Raw genomic sequence first — 18,730 nt, 5'->3', positions numbered from 1 at the left:
AGCCGTATTAGAACTGATAACATTTTAGGATCATTAATTAATATCACTGATAATACAATTATTATGTGAATTACACAAAAATGGCAGGTTGTTTTTATTTGATACTTTTTTTTACTAGCTTGTTGATTATAAATTAATTGAAGTATGCTTCTTGCCCCAGGCAGGAATTCACATTTCAGTTTTTGTCTCTCTTTTTTCTCTTCCTGTAATGGTTTTATCTAGAAATTAATCACAAGTTCTTTTTTAGGTTATAAAGAGTAGTCCATCTCAACATCCCCAATAACTCACCGATTCACTTGTTTTCCGCTTCCGAGATGCGAGGGAGTATAGACAATCACTTGGAGTCACTCACTTTCTCACTCTCTCTCTCACAATGTCCACTCTCTCCCTACTTTCTCTGACAGCCATAGCTTCACTAGATCATAAAAGAGCTCACCAGTCATGAAATGCATATTTTTATATATATATACATAAATACATAGTCCTTTTAAATTGTCATGGTGTCCCTTTTACAAATGTATGAGAGGATTATGCAGAACAAACCATATGCATTTGCATGGGTTATATATTTGTCTTTAGTGAGGATCAAGCAAAAAAACAGGTAAAGATGCATGACATAAGGCCAAAACAAGATATTTTCTGTTTTACAGAATGTTTGCATTGCAGTTGTAAAAAAGAATGATCAGCTGATTAAACATACAAGGGGATAAATATACGAGCACGTGAATGAAAGGATTCCAGAGGGAATGAAAGGCTTTTTCCTCTGTTTGATTTGTGCTACTAGTGTTGAATGATCACGTCTCTCTCCCTGAGTGGTGCTCTGTAAAACTGTTGATCATCAGGGCTGCACCGGGTATCGTCCTTGTAGACGGCTGGGCTTGTTCATAACGTGACCAGTTCCTGAGAACTTGGGAAGAAGAACAGGTACATGTTATTAACATTTGTATCTAGTAAGGGCAGTTGTCCTTGTGTGTCGAGATACATCAGCCAGCAGGATACTGTGTGTGTTACTTTTTTTAATATTAAGTCTGACACACACAGCATTTGATGTTGAGGTTACCTGACACGCTGACACCAGGGATTCCACTTCACTCATGCCAATTAACAAACATTTGCTTGAGAGAATCATGATGAGGCATGGAAGTGCACAGATAACCTTAACAATACAAATAAACAGTGGGGAAGAAGCGAGGCCTCCCTGGGAAACACGGAACACTGTGTCTCAAGGCAGCTTTGGACACTTTTGTCTGGAGCAAAAATTATTGAACGGCTGATCTATCCCAGGAAAGGTACCTTGGAGTTCCCTGGGTTTACACTGTCTGCTAACGCTTATCTTTCAAAATACACGCTGTCCTCTCCTCTGCGAGCATCAGCTTAGTGCGGATAAAGCTGCGCTCTTTGAAAACATCTCCATCTACCAGGATTTTCTCTATATTGGACATTCTTTGGAATACCCCATCGATTTTCGATACATTCAATTTCTATTTGCAACATGTATGTCTGTGCACGTGTAATACATAAGGTATATAATTCATATTTACTTATATAGATGTATGTGTGGCTATATGTCAGTGTGAGCATGTTTTAGTGTCGATATATGTGAGTGTGAGTTTGCGTGTATGTGAGTCTACCTGCAAAGCAGGAGTTACGGGTGCATATTATACTCATGTACATTTGTACCTGCATATTATAACCAAGTGCGTATTATACCTAAATTTTTACGGTATATATAGTATACATTCTTGCTCTTATAATACTTAACCCCTTAATGACAAAGCCCGTACATGTACAGGCTCCAAATGCATTGTTTTCAGTGGGTTTAGGGACCGTCCATTGTCCTTAAGGGGTTAAAAGAATATTGTTTAGAAACAGAGGTTTTAATCAATTTGAAATACTATACAACCCCATCTCTTGTGATTAATGGCCCTTACGATTGACAATCTACCTTCCCCATCCCCCACAAGTGTTACAAAAGCTGAATGATTATTTTTCTATTAATTTGGTGTTATTGCTTTTTCCCCCGATTTCTTAAATTATGTTTGCACAACGAGCCTTGGGTTGATTAGCATTTATAATATTGCTATCACTGCAAAATTTGAAACCGCATGAAATCAACCTTCCTTATCATATTTTTTTTTTAGAATAAAAACCCATCTACGGGCACTAAATATCTCTGAACTACATTAAAAAATCGACTATTTATAGCTGCCACCCTGATTTAATATTAATCAGTGTACAACCTGCCATTTATTTTGGAAATAGAGCACTGTTCGCCAGCATCAAAAAATGTGAATTAATAAATCAAAATACTTAAATATGTAAATATATTTATTTAAGAGTAAGATGTAGTGGATTTATGGCAGAACTGAACAAGCGTTTTATCTGAACAGCTATCTTTAAAGAGAAAAGTTACATCATTGTATCTGGAACTTATATTAAGCCATTTTTTTCAACCTATATTGCTCAACATTTTTTTTCTATCCCGCAGAACTTGGGTCTCAGAGCAAGGTCCATTGATAAAGATTTTTTGTTGTTATAAATCAAAGAAGAAAATATCTGTTTGCCAAGGAAAAGCAGCAAAATATTGGCAAAAATCAAACAAGGTCCCTGTTCTGATAAATAATAACTTTTGTAGCCTGTATAGAACAATCGTATAGTAAAGTAATAACAGAATATCATATTCCTTGAAACTAGCAATAAAATAAGGTGTTTTATATTGGTAATTAGAGAAAATGATTCAACATTATGATCTAAATAGCTATAGCTTTTCAGAAGATTGGGGGAACAAAGCACGTGACCCACTTCGCAATTTGGCCCAACGTCTTCCACCTGCTGACTTTGGGTGGGGGATTAGGTTGGGATTTGGGAAATGGAGTTGGGCTATTGATTGCTCAATGTGCAATTAATGCTACATTCCCACTGGTGCATCACAACTGAACAGGTGAATTAATTCTGAATATCTGGGGTTTCCTAAGGACCTTTATTATAATAACCCTTGTTTAGTAACCTGCATTTATCTATTTACTTGAACATAGCTTGTTCAGTACACATGTTCTGGGAACACGCAGACCCATATAGCTTCATTTTTGAACCACATAAAAACCTTTAAACCTCTGTTCTCTGTTTTTTAACAATTTAGTTGCCATGAAAAAACAGAAACACCGAACCTCTGCTACAAACAGGTTAATTTATCGTATGCACCAGCATTTAGAGGACATTACCTGCGAAGGATTATACATTGGAACGGCTCCACCAGGTCTGCCTGTCTGATCTCCAGGGACTAACATAGCACTATTTGGTTGTCTCACCTAAAATAACAATGCATTTAGATGATTCAGCGCACATACATGAGTCCTAACCTCACAGCACCAGAACTGCACACTTACCATGTTCTCCTGTTGACCCTGAGTGTCTGGTAATACTGAACTGCTATTGTTGTTCTGCGGCTCTTCAATTTCTTTACCGCCTGCCAAGAAGTACATTATACAAAGAATCTGTGACTCTCCTTTGATATTGGGGCAGTGCTCCGTGAGCTAGCTCTTACATTGCGTGAACAGGCTGCCATTATTTGAATCCTCGTGGAATTCAAAAATTAAGTTCCTTCTTCCACAAATCAGCATTAACGTAGAAAAAAGCAGGCCGATTTATATAAAATAATATAAAATTTATATAAAATAACAGCTGAAATTGTGCTTTACAAGAGCTCTGTGTTTCTTCTTTTATGGGCTCAACAGTTTGTTTAGATCAATTACTGTAAGGTTTAGCAGGCTTCATCAGGCCACTTCTAGATTTTATCTTCAACAATGATGGACAAATCTCTAGCTATGTTGCTGTGTTCTTCACCGCGCTTAATCAATATTTGAGGAACCAGTAGTCTATTTTTATGGAACGTCTATCAATTAATAGATCTCTTGAGCCACACATTGCATTAAATAAATCAATGTGATGGAAAGGTCAAGTAGGTACTAATTTAGGTGCTTGGATCTATAACATGCTTGCACTAACACCGTATGTTTATAATAAATTATACACCATGTTGTATGCCAAGTTCTTGGCTTGATCTAAACCGATCAAAATTATTTTTACAGCCCTCCAGGTTAACATTTAGTCTAAAATGTAACAACGTTGACACGGAAAAGAGGCAGGGTTTGCCAAATTTGAAAATTTGAAAAACAGTTGTTATAAAAAATATTTGTAGCCAGTGGCTACTTATGTTACCTGCATTTTTGGAAAATGGATTGATTTGGGTATTTGCTCGAGGGTAAGCTGGTGGTGGAGATGAAGAATAAGAAAGCGTTTCAGAAGCTGCATTGGCCTGCATGGGTGGTATAAGCTCCTTCTGTTGGAGACAATATGCATGAGCCAAATACGAGAATGTATGATATATGTATCACCTTTCTATGATTGCCTCCCTGTTTTGGATTTTATGCAGATTGTACAAGACACCTAGTAATAGTCTAGAAAAAAAAGACAGAAAGAAACATAGAATCTTATGGCAGACAAGAACCATTCGGCTCATCTGACATATTAACTCATTTTGTCTTAGATTCAGTATAATTGTATGCCTATCCCATGCATGCTTCAATTCCCTCACTGTAATAGCCTCCACCACTTCCACCACCTTATCTACCACCCTCTCCATCAATTAAAACTGCATTATATTACATTTAAACCTCTGACCCTCCAGTTTTAAAGTATGGCCTCAAGTTCTAACATTTTTCCTCTGAAATAAACGTCCATCCTGTACCTTGTGTATTTTGTTACGTTGTTTATGCAGTTCCTATATAAACACATTTTTTCCAGTAGATTCATGTTTTAGGTTTAAGCGTTACCTGATGTGTAGTGTCTGTTGATTTTGGTGGTTCTGCGTTTTTTGCTGGCTTTGAACGGAACCATCCAAACCAACCAAAGGAAGAGCCCTGAGTAGTTAAAAGAAAAAAGAAGAATTTGTGGGAAATAAATCAACACCTGTTTTGTGCTCACAGAACTACTGGCTATTCAGGACAGTTTAGGAAGGATGTGTCAGACCCTGGTTAACCCTTTGAGCAGCAAGACCATTGGATTACACTCCTGCTATTTCACAGGGTTTCATGTCAAGTTTGATTTGATACAATGAGAACATGCAAAAATGAACATCAGATATTGAACTGGCAAATAAAAAGCTAAACGATGTCCATGTGACCAGCCAACATTGAAGTCGGTTTTGGCGACAAAAAAAATACAAAAAAACAAAAAAAAACAGTTCCATGGGGAGAAAAGAAAAAATAATCACAAAAAGCAATACATCTGTTGCTGGCTTTTTTAACGCGAGGTTTGCAGTTCCAGGCCTTTGATTAATGATTCCCTATGAGCTCGTTCTGAATAAAAGCACCAATTCCATTTAACAGAACACATTACAGATGAACTTAAAGATTTATCCAACGTGCATCTCTCCGTTCTGTGTTGATGCTGGCTTGTATTGTAACATACACAAAGCTATTTAAAATTTAATCACAAACACTCTGCTATGTACAGAACAAAGGCAAACTCCAGGGAAATATAATCAATGTTAATTTAGCCCAAAGCAGAAGGGCAGCTAAAGAGAAAGGATGAAGACATTTGGAACACTGTTTAACTGATTTACATAAACCCGTAAAATATGACATCAAACTATGACACAGGAGAAATAGGAAACAAATCTGCATATATATAAGGGGTTATTTCCCCCCTTGCGTAGTGCACACTATATCACCTTCTTTGCTTCATATGACTTGTCATCTGATGTTTCTTTCTCTCCTCCGTCTTCTTCCTCCTCGTCGTCCATGGAGACTGTAGAGGTCTCGGACACAGTCCGCACTCTCCCCGATGCAAACGGAGGCTGCAAAATATGAGGCACAGAAGTGGCAGAGATGTTTCGTATTCTCATGCAAGCAAACAACAAAAATTCCCCCTTCTGTGTCAAAGATTCCTAATGTTTCACCAGTGTGATGGCTTAAATATTAGCAAGAATAAATGTGATGGTCCTCCAATGATGGGCATAGTTAATAACTAATGTTTTGTCTTCTACGGTGTTTCTGGAAGAACTGCTCAACCCTTTTTGTTGACATCAGCACCTTAGCCTTTAAAACAGGCTTCTATACTTTCCATTAACATGATGTCAGTGTGCTATGTGTTGAACCAAGTTATCGTTGGTTATTTGAGTTGCCTTTTTTACCTTACCCAAAAGCACAAATAAGAAGTGGTTCAAATACCACATGGCAAGCTATCGGGGTTATCCAGATGTGGACCTCATTTATGAAATGCATAAAGTACTTGCACGTGGTCTCCTCAGGCAATGTTGCCCCAGTTTCACTCACTTTTCAAAGAATTATATATTCTGATTTATTAACGCTGATCTACTCAAAAGCCACTTTGAAGGATCTCACAGATAAAAAAAAGTGGCCAATTATTCTAAGCCTGTGATTATCGTACCCATACTCAGACATGGATAATTCTTACAAACCCAGTTAACATTTGAGGGCAAATCTACAAAAAACCTTCCACAAGACCATGATGGACCATTCGTTCTAAATGCCATACATCGGCATGACTATGTACTATTACAGGATTATTATGGGATTTTAAAATGCTGGATTAGAGACTCATTTACTGATTACATCAGCTTCTTTCATTTTTGGTAATAATGGTTATATTGTTATTTCCATTTTTAAGTGAACAATTCAGGTTGCTCTTTTGTGATTTTGTGTGAAGCATGCACCCTATTATGTAACTACAATGCCCCCTTTTATAGCTTTTGGATTCATAAATACTGGAAAAAATAATGCGTGCAGCAGTATTGCATAATTTTGCTTCCAGAGATTCAGGTAACTTAATTTAACCTACATTTTACTAATCTGGCCCCTCCCAAGATATCAGTAGTGTCCATGATTTGCTACACAACAACCTGTCACTCTTACCCGACCTCTTAGTCCACCAACTCACCTGCGGGAGGACACCGGCAGTAATAAGGCTGGTCTGCGGAGGGGGCTCTTTTACTGGGATGTCTAGAATAGACGGGGAAAAAATGAAATGACTTAAAAGCTTACATGACCAATAACGTCGTAGATGATTTATGGAAAGCAGAAGAAGCTTATTGGAACCAGAAAATACTGAAGCGTAAGAGTCAGCCACGTCTCAAATTTCCTGCCCTGAAAAGCCACCACAAATACCATTAGACGATTTTAACAGCATCATTAATCAAATATTGTGTATTATGTATTAAATAAAAACAAATAAAGTGGAAACAGTTCAGTCTGGAATTAGACAGTCCTATTTAAAACATCATGTATATCAATGCAACGCAGATCACAATTATCATACAAGTGGTAGCCGAGAAGAAACCACGGACAGTAAAGGAGAAAACAGAGGAAGACTTTTAGTTTTTTTGGCATGTTGGGCACATTCATTTTCTAACCAAAACAAAATTAGACTCATATAAAAATGATTCATGGTTTCTTATTTCCAGCTGAGATGAAGACAACAAAATAATTTTGGTCTAGTTGTAAATATCTCAGGATACATAAGGATTACGCATCATGGGTAGTGAGCTCTAGTAGTAGTAGTAGTAGTAGTAGTAGTAGTAGTAGTAGTAGTAGTAGTAGTAGTACAACATGTGCAACATGAAGTCCACATCCCACAGCTGGAATATAAATGGTTATTAAACCTCATAATGTATAATTTCTATTAAGAGAACTAACAATATATACAGCAGAGACAAAGCATTACATTTTCCCTTTACTGAAACTTTGTTTCCTACCCAAACTCTTTTTTAATTTCATGCAACAACGCATTAATCTTCAATCCTTCATGCTATTGCATTGTGGTTAATTTTCAACTTATATTCGTACTTCAGTTGCCCCCTACCGTATGTCGAAACTACAAGTATGTACGCAAAAGGCAATAAAAGTAAAATAACAATACATTTTTGAGTCAAAAAGCACATTAAAAGCTATGGGGATTTCTTTACTAAACTTGATAAACCAGTCATATGTGAACTCCTGAACATGGTAGAATTTTAGGATTTCTTTAATTACTGTGCATTTAATTAACAAAGCATGCTGCTGAATCATAGCAGAATAAGGGCGGATTAGAATGAAATCCCAGAATTCTTCCAGCTCCGGCATGAGGGATAAGTAAAGCAACCATACCCAATGACAAGGCTTATGGGAATCATCAGTGCCTATAGGGCATGTAATGAAATGTCTGCCACAAAGCCCGATGCTGCCTACCTATGTCCAGAAGCTTATATAACATTTATTGGTGAGCCTGGTTATACCTGGTATGTGCGTTGGTTCCTGAGCGTTAAAGCAGGAGGTATATTCATTAACGGCTGCCAACTGCCGTGTATTGTGTTCCGTGTCCTCCCTACTTGGGGTTATCATAGCTTGCATTGATTGGTTCTCCGGTGTCCACGTGGCGCAATGCCCTGCTGTATCATCCACATCTTGAGTCTCCTCAACCCCACTGAATGCCTGTGCTGCATGACCTTCAGTCACAGTGATTGGTGCTAAGAGAGAGAAGAAAACATTGTGTCCACTAACATTCCAGATTTAACTTATACATTCTATCCAAGAACACTTGCAATGCAATTTATGGCAATATATATATAAATGCATGTATCCTAATAATATGGTCATCGAAGAAATAATATAAACACAGTACACACACTCAGGCTGCAGATTACTCTGTCCTGAAAGCATAAGACATGTTTGAGATCCACTTTAAAGACCATTTGTGAACTGAAGGAAATGTCCAACGTTAAGCATTATTGTGTCCTACCACAGCTTATGCTAGTTTTTACACTTTTTTGGGTCGAGATACCTACGGGCAGGATTTGTGGCCCATTATTAGAACTCTGGCGTGCAGGAGGGTGGTATAACATACTCCATTGCCCTCTAGCAATTAGAGAATATTTCCCGACCTGAGAAGCTTATCAAAAGGACCCTCTGATCTTCAGGACCCACTCCCTAAGCAAAATATGTTACATGGAAAGATGCCTCTGGCAACGTGTGTGATATATAAATATACACCAGTAACCTGTGTTTGTAAGTTAATATGATCAATACAGCGGAACCTGTTAATAATACATAAAAGGTGTATGTACAGTAGCCTTACCTGTAAATCCTGATGCTTTAATTGGTTCGTTGACAGGCACGGGGGTTTGTCTGCCCGCATCAGAACTAGCCTGAAGAACACACAGACACATTTCCATAAAGCTCTAAGACTCGCTTGTAAGAGCGCACACAAAGACAATGTACATCTTACAAGCTAATTGTAGTTCCTTATGTTCGGGGAGATAAGCTACTGGTTCACAGTAACACAGACGCTGACAGTAGAATTTATATCAGATTCACCCAGTTTGAAGCTGCAAAGCTGGGAAGCACTTTTTTACTGTTCATTGTAACAAAAAAAAGATATTCCTTAAATTATTCTGCTCCAAATGTATGTGCAAAGCATTTAGTGGTGCATTCATTTACAATGTAACGCTAGTTTGTGGAGCCATGGAAGGGTTAATGAGCATTTTCTCTATGGTTATGAAATATACAGAGAACACTATAGGTACTCTACTGCGGCTGTGTTAATTGCAATTACTGATCTACCAGAACTAACCTTTCCAGTTGTGAAAGTGACCACTGCAATTTATTAAAGGTCCTGTGGCTATGTAATATATAAAACATTATTAATGTCACTGCAGTTGCAGGGTATGGGTAATGGGATCCGAAAATGATTGATCATAATCGATCATTTATGCGTACGCACAAGAGCCACAATTACTGACTGGATTAAAGTAAGATGCCATTATCGGCCGTGGAGGTGCAGCTAAACCGCAGAGGATCAAAAGCAAACAATTATTCAGAAAGCTGTATTTTCTGCTTTATGTACAAAGAACCCTATAAACTAGGACAGCAACATTTAGCTCATAGATAAATTCATTTATCAGAACAACCTGCTACATATACTTTTGTCCACGATTGTTACAATCAGCGTAATTGTTTCGGATATATATGTGATTTGGAAGTGAGGGGTCATATGGAAGCTGAGACATGTGGCCAAGGGAGGCAGAACAAGAATTATCTAATCAATTCCCGGTCCCGATCCTGTCTCTCCCCAAACCCTTACAAAGGTTACCTGAACAAATTATCTGCATTTAAAGGCAGACAGTGACTTAACAAGTAGGAAAAAAAATAATTTAATGGGGTGGGATAATCATCCATATTATCATTTTGAAAAAAAAGGAGAAAAACAGGAAAGCAAATGTCATGTAGACTGATAGAAGATAATAAGGCTAAAAACATACATTTTTTTCGCTAAAAAAATGGACTTAATAAATAGTCCTCGATGATGTACATTATGAGGCAAAATCACAATGTGTTTCAAATTGGCAACATGTGGCATAAAGGATACTAATCCTGTTTATTTCAATACAAAAAAAAAACAACTAAATGACTGTTTAAGAGACATTACAGATGGTCCCGGAAACGTGTGAAACCTGATTTCCCAACCGCAGTCATGACTATTCTATACTTTTAATTAAGTCTCGAGATTGTACTTTGAAAACAAAAACAGCTCAAAATGGCTTCCATTTTCACGGCGGATTGTGCGAAAGAGTTTCCACGTGCCGCATTTTAATTAATGGTCACCAATTCAATGGGTTTTTTTCGTTTCCACCGGCTAAGCAAGTTATAATGTGGCCTCCACGCCTTGAAACATAAACAACGCATGCTGTTCTTCTAGTTCAGCTCGCATACAAATCCTCTGTAAGACTTTCAATATACCTCTAGCTGTGGCTTCCTCCGCTCTAACGGCTTCACCTGCTGGTCCCTGGGCTTCCCGTCAGAAGCCCTTTTATGCTCCTGTAATTGCTTGATTTTGAAACCACAGAAAGTCTGTGATATCTTGTGCCAATTACAACCATTTCCTCTCCGCGCGTACGGACCCCTAGCCCTTGTACAGTCACAGGTTTTTATATCTGCAAAGTGCCGAGAACCAAACCACAGAGAAAAGTGAATAATAAAAAAAAAAGAATGAAAAACATGATGGCAAAAGGGGCATTTTTTTCTCTTTTTTTCTAAGATAAAATGTCATTTATTTTTTTCATGACTCAGGAGTTAGATTTACAAAAGACTCAAAAACGAGTCCTCCTTACTTAAAAAAAATATATAATCCCCCATACTTACGAAAAAAAAACATATGGATTTTCAAAGTGATGGGCTTGAAAATTACTACTATATTCAGCGATACTGATAATTGGAACATAATATTTATTCTCATTTGCCTGGAAGAGGATTAATTCAAAGAACACTAATCACTGTAGTATTCTATAATTCACGAAAATCAGCATTAATTTGGTTTAGCAACCCAGCCGTAAAGAGGTTCGATATGTCCCAGTTTCTGGTGCTATTTTATGTAGGGCTACTGACATTAAAAAAAATGAATTACATTCAGGCACCAAACAGATTGATGAGGAATACAGATATCTATGATTCATTTATTAGCAGATCCATTCAAGCCTGCATAGAATAGATGGTCAGCGGCTGACTGAGTGAACTATTAAGAGTTAATGTGACAGGATGATATTTCAATAATCTGCTTTATAGAATATGTTATTGAGTGGTTACATTTATTCTATCAATATGAAAACAACTAAATACCGTATATAAAGAACTAAAAATAAGCCTGGGGATACTTAAAAAAAACATGAAAGAATGACTTTGTTTCTCTATCGTATTGATTTTTTGTATAAATAATTGGAATTTAATACACTGCCAACTACTTTTCATATTGACACGTATACATTACCATATCCCTTAAAGTGCGATTAGTTCAGTGTCTCTGGCATGTAAAGGGTTAAAAAACCTACTGCTCTCAAGACAGTAGTCTGTTTTTAACCCTTAGCGTTCCAGGGTTTTTGTTATTTCTATGCCATGTCAGAAACCTGAAAAAAGGTTCTCAGCATGTGTTTTGTACACCGATTCTGCCCATTGCCCTAGCTGCAGCCCCAGCTTGAACCCGGTATCGCCCTGTTGTGGCGCTGGCATAGAAGAAGGGGACTATTTATTTGAAAAAGATATAAGAAATAATAATGGTACTGCTGCTCCTGTAGGTCGCACTCCAATCAGGTATCTTGCTTGCACAATAACACATGACCTTTATAATATTATTTAATGGGGTTATACAGTATCGTAAACAAATCTGAATCCAAATGAATTTACCTGTAACCGCCCAAGCAAAGTCCTTAGCTGCGTCATCCATTTGGGTTCCTCTTCACACCTGTCCAGGATGCTTGGGTCAGAAAATTTCAGACGTTCTGCCAGCTGTGAATTTAAAGGGCATGTTCAAAGCACGATTAGTAACAAGAACTGATACGGCTTACTCGTGCAACAAGCAGAACCCTCTCTACCTAATGTATCGGTTTGTATTAGTCTGTCAGTTCTAGTTTTGTCATACCTCCTGAATATATGTATTGTATGGCTATATATATATATATAAATTATATAATAATAGTCTTCTTTATCTCCCTAAACCTAGTTAAGATATAATAATAATATGTTGATATAGGACATTTTGTATCTTTTATATCACTTTTAAAATATGTGTGAATGGGGGGACTGGATCTTCTCTCCTTGTAATATTTTGTGAGTCTGCTCTTAGCTCAAAATGTATGAGATAATAATGTTGTGCCACTTCTCCTTAGGGACTCCTGAAAATGCCACAAGGGAGAATTCTCCATCTCGCTCAGTTTTCTTTATTTTACTTTTAGGCGGCTTCATTGAACTTATACCACCAATATTCTACTGAGCGGAGGTCTCAAAATTTCAAGGGTCAGTCCTTAACATTGATTAAAATGTTGGGCATGATACACTTTATTTTATTCTGTTAAATGTTATGGCACATGCATTTCAAATGTTGAGGAAGGCACTTGACCAGTTTTATGATCAGAAGACAGCATGTATTCCATGTTATATTCGCTTTTCTTTTCGTAAATGCTTATTTTCTAGATACATTAAACTTGTTTCTATTGCCTTTTCTCTCCTTTTCACCCAAGTACAATGTAGCATTAGACATACATTTTCATTAGAAAAATAGATCTTCATAGAGTTGTATTTATTTGTGGCTATTCCTTTTTACATTTTTTTATTTTGTACATACTGTATGTATATTTTTATTTAATTAGAAGTATTTGTTTTGATTGGTTAGCACTAGGTCAATAGCAATGGCGGTTCCTTGAAACAAAGACTTATGAGTAGGAGAACCTGGATTATATATCATGCTAGAATGCATATTTTTAAATTAATATGGAGCAGGAGAATTTTTTTTAAATATGTATTGCTTAGTTGACTTCTCCCTCAATCATCACAAAGATACTAATGATACAAACCACATAAAAAACACATTAAGGACCATGTTTCACCAAGGGAACTGTATTCTTAGAATTGGACATGAAAGTATGGACATGAATGTAAAAGCCCAAGATTCTTCCTTTTGATACTGTTTCAATGACCATATTCATGCAGTTCACGTCAAATGAGGGTTTGGAGAAAATTTCTCCTAATGATTTCCGGTTTCATTGAGACTTCGCTTTAACCTCAGGTTTATGGTACTTTCGCTTACCGTTATTCATACCGCACTCGATGACAATTATTTTTTATGGCCACTTCACAGCAATGAAGTAACTTTCCCAGTGACCTTGAACTTGTTACAGATCAACCCTACTGTATATTTGTGTATATTTGAACCTGTGGAAATGAATAACCTGTTTCCTCTGTTGTTCTGAATGATCTATGACTTTGGCCATGATGATGGATGCTACTAAAAGAGTCCCTTGTGTGTTGTATCTTTTTTTACACTCCATGGATAAACAGTATGTATGATTCGAAATCTTCTACGGGTTCCACATGATTTCTACAAATATTCACTCAATGTGGTATTGATGTAGGTTCAGATCATCCAGCTAATTTTAATATAAGAAAAAGACAACATGAGTAAACATAAAATGAAGCTTTAAATGATCATTCCATTTATTGAAGGAAAACTTATATTACTCATGTGAAAAAGTAATTGCCCCTAACCCTAATAACTGGTTGTGCCACCCTTGGCAGCAACAACTGCAATCAAACGTAACTGGGTTATGAGTCTTTTACATCGCTGTGGAGGAATTTTGACCCCATTTCCTTGGCAGAAATGCTTTAATTCAGACGCATTGAAGGGTTTCCGAGCATGATCTGCCTTTCTAAGGTCCTACCGTAGCACCTCATTCAGATTCAACTCAGGACATCAGACTAGGCCACTCCGAAACCTTGGTTTTGTTTCTTTTAAACCATTAGAGGTGGATTTTCTTGTGTGCTCTGGATCGTTGTCCTGCTGCATAACCCAACTGCTCTTGAGCTTTAGATCACAAACTGATGGCCGGATATTCTCCTTCAGGATTTTCTGGTAGAGAGCAGAATTCATGGCTCCATCAATTATGGCAAGTTATCCAAGTCCTGAAGTAGCAAAGCAGCCCCAGACCATATGTACCTTCACCGGAGTTTTGGCACAATGCTCTTATTGTGGAATGCTATGTTAGCTTTACACCAGATGTAATGGGGCTCATGTCTTACAAAAAGTCGACAGAATATTATCGTAAAAGTCTTGGGGATCATCAAGATGTTTTTGGCAAATGTGAGACGACCCCTTGTTTTCTTTTTGGTCAACAGTGGTTTCTGCAATGGATGCCATTTTTGCATAGCCTCTTATTGTGGGATCATGAACCTTAACTGAGGTAAGTGAGGCCTGCAGTTCTTTACATTTTAGTCTGGGTTCTTTTGTGACATCCTTGATGAGTCGTTGATGTGCTCATAGGTAGGTTGGCCTCTCCTGGGAAGGTTCACCACTGCTCCAAATTTTCTCCATTTGTAGATAATGGTTGACCATGGTTTGTTGGAGTCCCAGTGCCTTAGAAATGGCTTTGTAACCCTTTACATACTGATAGATGTCAACTTTTCTCATCTCTTCTCTAGATCGTGTCATTTTATGCTGCTTTTTGAGACATTTTAGCCTTTTTCACTTTGCAAGTGATGTTTAGATTCAACAGTACTAGTCATAATCGTGACTAGGTATGTCTAATGAAACGGAACCTAATTATCAACTCAACTTGGTTTATTGGTTCATTTAGTAACTAAGGGGGCAATTCCTTTTTCACATAGCGCTAGGCAGAGTTGGATAGCTTTTTTCTATACACAAAATCATCATTTAAAAACTGTTTTTAGTGCTTACTTGGGTTAATTTGGTCTTATGGTAAAACTCATTTCAAACATTTAAATGTGACAAATATGAAAAATAAAATAAATCGGGAAGGGGGATATGCTTTTTACAGCATTGTAGATTTTTATTGGAAATCACTAGCGTACAATAATACCTTAAGTCTATTTAGTTAAACCAGTAAAGAGGGCAGCAAAAAAAACGAAAAAAAAAAAACATGGTGTGAAGTGGATAATAAACACTAGCTTGTTCTACTCAAATAGTTAAGAGGAGTTACTGATTAAAAGCTTATCTGTAAATCAAGCTTCTTGTATTTTATATATTTGACTAGTGGCTTGTCATGTTTTTTAACAATGAAGCAAATGAATGTTGCATCAAGAGACATTTCCATCAGCAGCGATAGATCATTGTAAGACTCCTTAAAGTGTACGGCTTACTTGGATAGTAACCGCATTTAGAAAGTACCTCGCTGCTATGGTATTGGATTGTACCTCGCCAATGCATCTAAATGTTTATTTTAGGGGAATTTTGCTTTATTTCTCAAAAGGACTAAGATATAACATGCCAATTAAGAGCTTTTTTCATACATTATGAACAAAAGAGGGAATAATGTCCATTCCGGAATGGGCATATTCCATTTTGTGCCCCATAACATCTGAAAAAAACATGCAACAAATCTACACATGCTGAGTATTTACCAAATTAAGACACATATATTAATAGACTTAGCAGTATTTTGGTCAACTGAACTAGTCTGGGAACAATTTTCATAAGAAAATATTGGGGACATTTAAAAAAAATATATTGTCATTATTTTAATGTAATATTCATACTAAATGTTGGACTATACATCTAAATAAAAAGCACCATCTTCCCATGTAAAAACAATATTTATTTGTGTGGAAGCACAAACAATTAAAAAGGAGAATCGTGGTTAATGTAAAAATGCCCTGGATCCTTCTGCCTGCACTTTTTTCCCTCGCTTAAATACGCCCTAGCCTATCGCTGGTAGGTGGAGGGATACATTCTTATGACACCAGCCATGGGTCGGGGGCGATAAGCACAGAAATCACACAAGCACCATTTGTTTAGTTTTTGTGCATGTTTTTACTGATATGGTTTTGCACTGAAAGTGCCATCATGGAGCCAAGGCCTTGAAGACTCTGCTTTTTGGTGGGGAGGTGGGTTGTGTCTTTTGGCCACCACCCAACCTAGACGAGTTTGGCAGGTCCCCACTTCGGGGGGGGTGTAGAAGATCTATGCAACTCCTTCCATCTCTCCTTGGCCAATACAGCCGTACAAGAAGATTGGTTTCCACTACGGCTAGACCCTGTAGTGTGGCCCTACGACTTGAAGCATCTGTTCAACTTTCTTCATGAAATTACAAATTACCTCAGGAATCAAACCTGATTTAACTGGGCTGCCAAAGTTTGATCTGGGTTAGTTTTTTGTAATTCCACATCATGAAGCTAAGGCAGTAGTTATATATTTCTTCTCTATTTGCTGCCGCATGGAAAATTGCCTTCGAGTGGCCATGTGCATGTCACCATCCAACACCCTTCCCTTCTTTCTACTTCTCATACATATGAGAGGCAAAATGCAGCAATAATTAGGGATAAACAGTAATTGTACTAAAGACCAATGTCCATTTTCCATTGAAGCAGCAATTTTAACCCAGACTATGGGTTGAGAAAGCAGGCAGCGGAAATAAATTAAAACTACTGTGTGTCCAGATTTAGACTAGTGGAAAGGAGGCACTTACATCCTAGTAGTGATTAGACCCTTTGATGACTAATGCACTTATTTTATATACAGCCCTTTGCCCAGCACATAAAACTTAACTATTATATTTCTCCATGAGTTCATACCGAGGCTCACTGTTTTTATTTTCATCAGAACTATAGCAGAAAATATTTCCATTATAGTCAGAACCAGACAATCTTGTTTCTACAAAAGCACTGGAAGAAATCACAGGACCATTAACTTGTACAGCCTCAGTACTTTGGACTTGAAGGGAATCCTAAATGAAAAAACGGTAAAGTCTACTTTCTTTAAACATAGCCATACACAAAATATAGAACCAATATAATCCTTCACACTAACCCCAAATCTTCATACTAACCCCAGATCAGCATACCGAATATAAATAACATCAATGCAATAAGGTTGCTAGGCCAAACAGTCCAGATCTGATGCTATTCCAAAAAATATACCTGTTTTATCAACAAACACAAAATACTAAGGAATCACCGTTCTAAAGCAATAGTGCGTAAATATCAATGGCTTGTAATCGTTGCTTCTAATAATAATAATAATACGCTAGGTTACAACATTATGTTTAAATCTAGTTTACTATAAAGCCTGATGTTCTTACTTAGTAAATTGCTACAATAAAATAATGTTTGCAAGGTAGTAGACTGATGTAAATGCTGTGCCTTGTGTATTAATTGGTAATAACATAAACAAGAATAAAACATTTTATAGAAAGTCTCATGAAAGATTCAATTGTGAAAGATGGTTTACACGCAGAATAGATTATTTTGCGAGCCCTGCGAATGAAGTCATGAAGTTGACAGGACCACTTTATTGCGGCATCAGTAATGCTCCCTGAAGTCAAGAAAGTCTATTACTACTATTAGTTACTATTATTGTTACTATTCAGGTATGTACTGGGGTTTATGTAATAACACTTACACTGTTTCATCATCACCATCAGAGTTGTATTTACCTTTGGTGCTGCCCTAACCATGGCAGAGCCGTCTGTGGCCCCCTTCGTGCTGCTGTTCTTCCTAGTGGGTGGTGGGATAGGACATTATATCCCGGTGCTCCACTTTTAAAGGGAGTGAGGTGTGGAATGAAACTATGGAGGACTGTGCCAACACGGCACATCCCTCCATCTGTGTATGGGCTGGTTGGACAGATAACTTCATTACTAGGGAGCCTAATTGCCCAATAGGGCAAGAAATCATGCACTCTGTTATGTGCAGAGGACCTGCCGCCTCCCTGGACCCACCGCCCTAGTCGACCTATGCAAGAATACGCCGCTAATGACCAGCAGTGTTTGACAAACAGGTGTGTTGCAAAAGAAGTGTGGGTGTTACATGTGGCCATATTTAAGCAGTTTGCTGTATAGAATAAAAAAGGTGCAATCGCATGTATAAAAATAATAGGTAATAATGTTTTCATACAAATATCTATTTCTTATATTTTTATTATCCTGGTTTACATTGCATACAATTCCATGTATTATTCTGAAAGCTGTTTTTTTGTCAAAAATTCAATAGTATCGAGTAATATTGAATCATAAAGCCGCTGCTCCACATACTCTAACTAAAGGCAGCATTAGAAATAGCTTTCCTGGTACTGCTAAATGGCCAAAGCCATCTCTGAGATCATTTTCAAGCAACACATTTTGCTTCATTTCAGGGAATCCTTAATTATCATGTGATGCAAAAGCAGGAACTCATAGGTT

At 37.3% G+C, this 18,730-nt stretch overlaps 1 protein-coding gene across 2 annotated transcripts in view; it reads right to left on the bottom strand.

Moving 5' to 3' along the window:
- Positions 1–209: 209 nt before the first annotated feature.
- Positions 210–18,730, bottom strand: part of SEC16B (SEC16 homolog B, endoplasmic reticulum export factor) — a 44,789-nt gene continuing 26,268 nt past the window's right edge. Inside the window, exons 17-26 of one of the 2 annotated variants that reach the window (XM_053469491.1) lie at positions 12,231–12,332; positions 9,133–9,202; positions 8,294–8,524; positions 6,961–7,022; positions 5,732–5,857; positions 4,833–4,919; positions 4,219–4,339; positions 3,387–3,466; positions 3,222–3,308; positions 210–907 (exon numbers count right to left, since the gene is read on the bottom strand). In XM_053469491.1, the coding sequence (XP_053325466.1) occupies positions 839–907; positions 3,222–3,308; positions 3,387–3,466; positions 4,219–4,339; positions 4,833–4,919; positions 5,732–5,857; positions 6,961–7,022; positions 8,294–8,524; positions 9,133–9,202; positions 12,231–12,332 (1,035 nt within the window). In that variant the 3' untranslated portion in view covers positions 210–838. The remainder of the gene's footprint in view (positions 908–3,221; positions 3,309–3,386; positions 3,467–4,218; positions 4,340–4,832; positions 4,920–5,731; positions 5,858–6,960; positions 7,023–8,293; positions 8,525–9,132; positions 9,203–12,230; positions 12,333–18,730) is intronic. The other variant, XM_053469494.1, reaches the window with a different exon arrangement.

The sequence above is a fragment of the Spea bombifrons genome, chromosome 6, assembly GCF_027358695.1.
Source record: "Spea bombifrons isolate aSpeBom1 chromosome 6, aSpeBom1.2.pri, whole genome shotgun sequence".
Lineage (NCBI taxonomy): Eukaryota > Metazoa > Chordata > Amphibia > Anura > Pelobatidae > Spea > Spea bombifrons.
The sequence above is the reverse complement of the archived record's forward strand: the minus strand, read 5'-3'. Positions and strand labels throughout refer to the sequence as shown.